This window comes from Eurypyga helias, unplaced genomic scaffold (assembly GCF_000690775.1).
Source record: "Eurypyga helias isolate BGI_N326 unplaced genomic scaffold, ASM69077v1 scaffold21831, whole genome shotgun sequence".
NCBI classification, from domain to species: domain Eukaryota; kingdom Metazoa; phylum Chordata; class Aves; order Eurypygiformes; family Eurypygidae; genus Eurypyga; species Eurypyga helias.
The window spans coordinates 1-9,096 of NW_010230469.1; the positions used below are offsets into that span (position 1 = coordinate 1).

Below are 9,096 nucleotides of genomic sequence, written 5' to 3' on the forward strand. Positions count from 1 at the left end.
CTATGATTCTGTGATTCTGTAATAATACTCATTCTTAAATTTGAAAAGTTGGTCTAGAAAGCCCACATCCATAATACATATAAAATATCAGCATTTAGCTTATTTAGTACCTGTTGTTCCAACAAAGCTATCCTAGCATGTTCTTCATCCTGTTTGAGCAATGATTTACGAAGAAGTTGCACCTACAAGTCAGAAAAACATTTGTAATAAAGAACTTCCATATACAACAGTTAATAAGCTCAACAACAAATGAATCTAAAAAGAGATAGAAGCAGACTTACGCTCCAGCAGAACAATGTATGCCTGTTATGCAACAACTAAACCCCATTCAAATATCTCTAGTTCTCTGGGGAAAGCCCCAGGGAACTATTACTGCACTGAGCAGGGGGAATGCAGAAAGATGCTGTAGTTCAAAAATACCAAACCAACGTTTCCTAGGGGATTGCTAGGATGCAGACAAAATCTTCTTTCTAGCAGGCAGGTGCCTGCATAGCTCTTATCCCTGGTATCAGATAGAGAACCAGAGGCAGGAACTCATCTGAATGTAAACACCAAAGAAAACACACCCAGCTGTACGGCCACAATGGCTGGCTGGGGACACTATCCAGGGACACAGCTGCTTCTCCGGCAACATTCCAGAGTTAGGAACACAAGGCCAGGCTGGACGAGGCTTTGACCAACCTGGTGTAGTGGAAGGTGTCCCTGCCCATGGCAGGGGGGTTGGAACTAGATGATCTTTAAGGTCCCTTCCAACCCAAACCATTCCATGATTCTATGATTCACATGATAAAATAGCCTGTATGGACTTGAACTTTTACCTTTCCTGTCCTCATTTACTATGAACCTTGAGGACAAACTAGATTAGAATCAATTAAGTATTCTCTCACTTCTCCCTCTTGTGTCCCACAAGACCAGGGAATAAGTGAACAAATAAGTTCCTTGTTTAAACAAGGAAATTTCACAGAAGTTTGGATTTTGATTCAAACCAATATGTTAAAGAAAGAATTCAGTTTTAAGCACAAGAACATGAGTCTAGCTTTATGTAAAGAACAGTTACCAGAGCGAATGACGGTCCTTTCTGATTAAGTATGACTTTTCAGCTCTTTTGGTTCTTCGCTGATGATATTAAACCTCCAAACACATCCACTTACCTGATGTAAGAGTTCCTCAGACTTTTTCTTTTCCTCTCTGAGCTGTCCTTTAATAGTTTCATTTTCTTGGTTTAGTCTTTGCATTTTCTCTCCTTTCATTTTATTTTCATTTTCTAGGATCTTCATTTCAGCAGCCTGTTGCGACTGCAATAAGACATTTAAACTCGTTATTTCTTTTTGTGTTTCTTCATACTTCTTTTTGAATTCGTTAAGTTCAGCTCTCAGCTGGATTACAGTGCGTCTTTCAGTCTCAAGATCACTCTTAGCAGTTAGTAACAGCTGGTCATAATATTTTTGCTTTTCCTCTTGTAGATGACCTTAATGAATGAAAAATAATTGAGATAGCATGGGGGGGAAAATCACTAAAAAAAATCAGAACACCAAAGCCTTGACAGCACTTTAAGGCTATTACACAGCTCAGACTGGCACCAAATTTTAGGTAAAACAGCTTTCTACGCTTCTAAATATAGTAAAGTCTCCTGCCCAATATAGTTACTGGAAAACTGTAGCTTGGCTTGTGTAGAGTTTGCTGTGCTATAGCCAGTTCCTTCACTAACCCTTACAGCAGTATTATCTCATTTGCCCTGACTACACAAGCACCAGGACCCGTGGTTCTTACATGGGCCCAAAGACACTAGATTCTCACTTCCAGATACAGGCTCCTTAGCCAAGGTTCTGGCATTACTGCCTCCCCAGAGATACCCCGGCGATCTGATGGGCTCTACTTCACCATTGCTGACCAAAGCCACACTATCCATCGGCTTTTGCAGATTACCTTCTTCAAACTGTATTCCATCAGTTACTTCTAAACTACAAATAAGAGGGACTAGGATAGGGATTTTTTAATACGAAAATGCCTGCTTCTTGGCTAGTGACTATTACTTAAACCAGAGTTTGAAAAATTTCTGCTTGTTGAGCTAAGAGAAGTTTAGTAAGTAAGTAAGAAAAAAAAAAAAGAGGCAGACTGCAGAAATTCAGCAGCAATACAAGATATGCCTAAAAGCAGAACAAGAAATGCAGGATTTCATAGGTTTTGCTGATTTTTAGCACTGTAAGTGTCTTGACTTTGATACTTTAAAAAAAAACTTCCTCTCATTCTTTAAAGTGTAATTTACTGAGGAAAAACTTTCTTGCTTGACTGTTCTCCCTCCCCTCAACTCTGAGCTAAGCATTACCTTCTCATTAGCAATACTCCTTTATGGGGTGGTGAAGTGTCAGAGATACAAAGTTTTTCCTTGGAAAAAGTTGCCATATCTAATTTCAACTTGCATGGCTGGGTTCTTAGAAACCTGGATCTTTGCTACTGTTAATTTACTGAGGAAAAACTTTCTTGCTTGACTGTTCTCCCTCCCCTCAACTCTGAGCTAAGCATTACCTTCTCATTAGCAATACTCCTTTATGGGGTGGTGAAGTGTCAGAGATACAAAGTTTTTCCTTGGAAAAAGTTGCCATATCTAATTTCAACTTGCATGGCTGGGTTCTTAGAAACCTGGATCTTTGCTACTGTCTAGCTGCTCGAAGAGGGGAACTTTCTTATACCCGTAATCCTAGTCTTCTGGCTGCTCTGATGACAGAGCTTGGACTGCAGTAACTGAGTTACGCTTTGTGGTGAGCTACTTCAGTCTGCCTCCCTCTAAAATACTAGTCCTACATTTCTAGACAGAACCAAATAAGGCAAGTTTTTACTGATTTCCATAAAGACTCAACAGAAACCAAGCCACTTCACATGAATTGCTAAGTGGTAAGTATCTGAGGGCACACTCTTACTACAGATGATGCTAGCTCTATTTAGTGAATTTACCTTGCAGGTCAGTTGTAGCATATATGATATTAATAATTTGATAATAGGAAAAGCAAACCAACTCCTTCGGGTTCTTGTGTTCAGTGTGATTTTAATTTTATTCCACATGCTGATGAAGCACAACTCGGGTCAGTCTGAATGCATGGTACTGAGAGGGTGCTCATTGCTGAGGAGCTACACAGCGCAGAAGTGGCTAGAGGTGGCCAGATCAATATTGCAAAATAGTGGTTTGGATAGGTGCCAAAACCTGCCACAGCTTTTCATGCCCTGTAAGAGCTGTTCAGGGGAGTAAAGAATGTGGCAGTCTTGAGTCATTTTTCTAATATTTATTTTGAAAAAGAATTAACCCCCTGATTCACGCCTAGCAAATAAATCCTTAAAGCATCCGTCACGCAGGTCGAAAGTGTACTTTGAAGGATGGGAGACATACACATATTTGCTTCAACACTTTCTGCAAACAGAGAGGTTGCTAATAGAGTGTCAAGGCTTTGAAGTAGATAAGAATATGAAATACTGTTGATCAAGTAATGTAGTTAGATGACAGGAAGTTTAATTGTACTTCACCAAGTTTTACCATTAAGAAACCAAGATGTTGAGAAAAAAGTCTTGATCTTATTTGTTTTCACAAAACTTATTCTATGGATAATTAAGGTTTGGGTCACTTGTGGGGGGGAAAAAAAAATATCAAGATGATACCTTCTGAATTTAATTCTTTAGATTCTTGTTGGCTAACTATTTCGGACTTCTTTTCAAGTTCAAAGATCCTTCCAAGCAGCCCCCTGACATACGCTTCACGTTGCTGGTCATACAGTAGCCACTGTTGGTTTTTCTCAAGAGCCTTCATGAAAAGGAAAGGAAGAACAACAAAAAAGCCTCTAGTAATTGATCAGATTTTAAAAAGTATCAGTCATTTTAATGTTAAAGTTATACATTATAGAGTTTAAAGATAAGCTAGTTCATTCTGCTGCAAACTGTAGTAACCTCTGTACAATAAATAAAACGCATCTTCATTTGGAAAGGTAAGTCAGGCTGTTGAGCACAAGTTAAAATTGCAGCAGTATTAAACAATGATTGGCTTATTTCTTGGAATGGGAAAATGACGTAAAACAAAGGCTTTAATGAGTCTTGCCCAGATTTTGAAGAATTAACCTTCCAATCTCAAATATAAAATAAAAGATCTTGAAAATGGAATAAATAAACATTCTGTCCTTGCAACTTAAAGTTTGTAAGAACAAGGCATGGATTTTGTATCTGATTGGATCATAGAATTATTCAGGTTGGAAGGGACCTCGGGAGGTTTCTAATCCAACCTCATGTTATCCCAGGCAGTGTCAGCTCCAAGGTCAGACCAGGTTAACTGGGGCTTCGGTTCTCTCAGCAACCACTTTGTTCTGATGTTCCAAGCAAGGTTTTCTAAAGATGGTGGAAATAGTTGGGGTTTTTTAAAATTTAAATTATTTTCTTGTCACAATACTATATTTTAGAGGGAAGCATTCGCTGTGGTCCCATACTACCCAAAAACATACATAGTGATAATTTGCATTCTTATGCATCTTGATACAGATGATTTATACTTTCAGTGTTGCACATGAAACTTACATCTTTCAGTTGGTTTTCAACTTCATGAAGACTAGTTGGTAACGTGACGCTGTTTGTTAGAGCTTCCTACAGGCAAAGAAGAACCTGTTAGTGTTCTTTAAAATAAGTCGCTGAAACCATAAAGATACTCCTGTATCATTATTAATCTCACATAGTAGAATAAGAATATTTTTTAAATGGAAATCAGATGCATACCTCTGCCTTTCGTGTTTACAGATCTTTATATTTTGTGGTTTGGTTTCTGTTTGTTGGTTTGTTTGTAAAACAACAAACAAAGTAAAACCAAGGACTCAGTTTTATAGAAAAACATTTCATAGATTTCAAATAAAATCTCCTGGAAGATACAGGACAGACCTATATTTAATTTATTCTATAACTCTCTCACATTAAAAGATTTCCTAACAATATCTTGTGCCTTCTGCTGAACTGCTATCCTGGAAGACCTGAAGGGCACAGGAGAACTTCTGAAAAGTGAATGTATTTAGGGTATTATGTAAATACACAAAGAAGGTGTTTGTTCCATTTTCATACCCTTGTACGTTTGACGATGAGCTAGACTTATAGGAGTTGTTGGGGAAGGCCAGAGACCTTGACAACATTGTTGGAATAACAGGAGTATTATAAACATCTGGGAAACCGTGCAACCCTGTCCGGAACCATAAGGACACACTGATTGGCTTTCCGAGATCTACAGTAGAGTGCTTGAAGTACAAGTCACAGTTCTTTAGACCCATCTGACACTAAACAGCAGCTCAACAGTTGTGTTTCTTTCATAATCTGGTGTTTATTCACTGCATGATAGAAAGCTTTTTGAAACCGCGTAGATATAAAGTCAGAGGGAACTTTAAGGAAATAAATGTGTAGATTACTACCCAAATCCATGCTACGTTTTTCCAAAGTTTTCATGTGTGGGTGGTGTTTTTTTTTTGTTTTGGAACGTGATTTAGAACAAGCTTGATAGCTGAAAAAAATACAGATCTTTGAATGGAATTAAACTTCATGACTTCTTAATAAAAATAATATGTAGAGACACTACAATTTTCAGATTATTCCCATGATCATTAGAACTGTCTAAAATCTTTCCCAAAATTGTATCATACAACCATTGTTTCCATTTCAAAGTATACCTGCTGCTCATATGCCACCTAGCAGTTTCAAGCAGCATTAGCAGACTTGTTACCAAGTTTTCCAAGACATCCAAGTCAAAACATCAGTCAAATTTTGACCTCTATTGATGAATCAGTAAAAAATTTTAAAAGAAAATTCTGATTCTAAACTAAAAGATATTTTGGTAGTTCACTGACAAAAAGATCATGGAAATCCATTGAATTAACATACATTTTAAGTTATCTAACAAAGTTTGAAGTATCTTGAAACTGAAAATAAACACATTGCATTTGAAGAGATATTTCCCAAGATAATGCATTAAGAGTTACATATATGCATTATCATCAAAAGATATTTTGCTATGTATTTTGCTGAAACTGGATTTCTAGAAATTACTTGGCTTCCCTGTCGAGCATGGGGACCCAGCACCATCTGCAGGTCAAAAGCTGGAAAAGACTTACAGGGACCACCTTCCCGTGTCCCTTGCTGAGACACTACTGCATTTTCCACAGAACATTAAAGCAGGCAGAGTGGACAAACTGCAGAAAACTAAACACACTTGTAAATACTGCCAAGTAGCTCCACCACACCCATTAACCATTTTAAATGAGAGAAACTACTCATTATGCCACATCAGCCAATTCCCTTCAGACTCTGGGATGCCTCTCATCAGGTCCTATGGACTTCCATATGTTCAGTTCCTCAGGTGGTCACAAACCACCTTCTCCTACAGTGGGAGGGACTCTGCACCCCTGTCCCTATCTTGTGGTCCATTCACTTGAGAGGTGTGAGAGGACAGAGTGCCAGCGAAGGCTGAGGCAAAGAAGTCGAGTACGTCAGCTTTCTCTCTGTCTGTTGTTACCAGTTTGCCAATCTTGCTTATCAGGGGGTACGCTTCCCTTTCTGGTTGACATACCTGTAGAAGCCCTTCTTACCATTCTACTTTTTAAATAGGATGGATTTTTAATCTTCTTACAACAGATATTGGTGCTTAGTGGGTACAGATTGCAAATTAATTTGCAATTACAGTGTTTCTTCAGTGCTTACCTGGGATGCCTGAGAAGTACCGGCTCTGTTTTCAAGCTCAGAATATTTTGTAGTAACAGTGGATAAACTGCATTTTAACTGGTTCATTTCTTGCGACAGAGAACGAAATAACTGTTCTTGCCTTTCTGCTTCCTTTGTTTTTTCCTCTAGTTGACTTTGTAACAAGGAGACTTCAGTATTCTTGAGTTTGGATCTAAGCTTGTCTTTCAAGTTTTGGATTTCTTTGTCCTTCTCTTTAAGACGATGGTGATGTTTTTCTTTTTCAAGGGAAAGTATTTTCTAGGTGAAACAGAATAAAAAAGTGACACAAATGAGTAAGTGTCACAGTCTATGCAGGAAATGCATTAGCAAATTTACAACGTTTGAGAAGATACTCACTTTGGAAGGTTCTCTCTTAGCCTTTAATTAGCTGAAAATGTTACTTTTTATTCAAAACAGACAGTATTACAGTGATTGTCTGAAATACTTCAAGTGGTAGCAAAACCAGTGTGAGGTAGATGAAACAAGGACAGAATGCAAAGAACCAAATTCAGAGACTTGGTAGGTACTGAGTTTTGCATATTTGTACTTGTAGGTACTCTGCGATCTGTGTATGGGTACAGATCATTACAGCAGATGAACATTAAAACACAAGTAGTACAACAACTCTTGAAGGTTTACAGTCAACAGGTTGGTGACGCATTTCTTAGCCTTGATTAGCATATTTAGTAGCTTTTGAGAAGCAGCAGAGCCTTCTTGCAAACTAAATGACAATAAGTGAAGTAACAAAAGAGTTGTAATAAACATTCAGGTGAAGGGTCCTGTTATCTGACTTTTTACTTTCAAAATGTGATATTTTCAACAGGCACTCTCTTTTCATTAGGCCTCCAGCAGAGGTAACTACTACATAGTATTAGTACTGCATTTGAGAGATCTTGGGGCTCTATGTAAATGTCTGTTATGATAACATTTCATTTTCCATGAGCAAAGTTGATATTGAAATCCTACGTGTTAATATCAAGTCACTAGAAGATAACAGAGAAACTCAAAAGAAATTGAATTTTAGAGAGGCTCATTTAGGGAGTGGTTGAAATCCACATTGTGCTCACTGGAATTAAGACGTTGACACCAAATAGTACCTAGTATATCTAAACACGTCTATGATTTTCCACCTGTAAACCAGGAACCCAGCACTAAGTAATCAACACTGAGCAAGCATCAAACTCCACCAGACACAGCAAATATGCCAAGGAATTTAGCAACAACAGTACGTGGGCTGTCTAGCCATTGGGGATACTTGTGTTGGCACTTCTCAACTGGCACTGTAGCACAGAGACATGAAAAGGCTTATTGTCAAAGGAGTAACCTAGAAATATTAGAGTGCCTAGTCTCCATTAGTGGCATCCTTTGAAAGAGACCATTTAAAAGTTTCCCAGTCCTTTTGGGAAGCCTAACAGTATGTGACTTGGTGGCACACTGGGTCTTGAACTTCTTCCTCTGCAACCACAGGTTTACCTTAAATGGACTACATGGCACAGAAGTTAGTGTCTTAATTTTATGCTCCTTAGTTATAATGCAAGGATAATGTCATGAATTCACACAGTTTTATTTACCTATAGCTCAGTGAGAGCTTGGGAATACCGTTCAAGCAAACATTCAGCACTTTTTAACATGTTCTTAGGCAACTGCTTGCAAACACAACATTCTTCACAGCAAATGATCAAAATAATCCTCTGGGACCAGGTGTTCCAAACAGTTGGACAGGTGAGGACAGGTCTTAATGGACTAATTGGCACCTCTTGCCTCAAGTCGTTGTATTTAACAGCCTTGTCAGATGATTGTAATTTGATTAGCTCAGTCATCGTTAAAAATATTTGAGATCAAAACCATCAAACTAAAACACTCGTGACATCGAGTAAACAAAGTTTCAAGAGAAGAGATTGGCACCTTGCTCACAAAGTCAGACACACTCAGACTCGTGTTAACTGCGCACGATTCGGACATCACAAATGTTAGCTCAGTACAAGCATCCACCTCACCTCTAAGAGCCCGTTCCTTTCGGGATCAGTCACTTTGCTTTTCCCTTTCACGACCTCCTCCAGTGATTTTCTCACGGCTGCGTTCTGCTCACGCTTCTCGAGATCGCTCTCGGGTCTGGACCTACCCGGCTTTAAGCCCCACTTACCAATAATTTTATCTTTGGCAGTCTTGGAATTCATCGGTAAGCACCTATGGAAAACAAACGCAGCGTTACGCAGCAGCTCTCCCTTGCACCAGGCAGCGGGCACGGCTTCCCACACAGCGTGAGCCCAGCGCAGGGCTTCCCGGCTCCGGCAAGCGGCTGGCAGGCCAGGCCAGGCCGCAGGGAGCAAACAGGCCTGCGAGCACCCCGGGTTACGGCGGAGGGAAGGC

At 39.2% G+C, this 9,096-nt stretch overlaps 1 protein-coding gene across 1 annotated transcript; it reads right to left on the reverse strand.

Moving 5' to 3' along the window:
• Positions 1–110: 110 nt before the first annotated feature.
• On the reverse strand, positions 111–8,903 carry CEP55 (centrosomal protein 55kDa; the record flags this gene model as incomplete). Its single annotated transcript, XM_010160771.1, has 6 exons — positions 8,724–8,903; positions 6,706–6,984; positions 4,552–4,617; positions 3,649–3,790; positions 1,152–1,468; positions 111–182 (listed from the first exon to the last, which is right to left on the reverse strand). Coding segments are annotated over exons 1-6 (1,056 nt in total), but the record flags the coding sequence as incomplete, so codon positions are not given.
• Between the last annotated feature and the right edge of the window lie 193 nt (positions 8,904–9,096).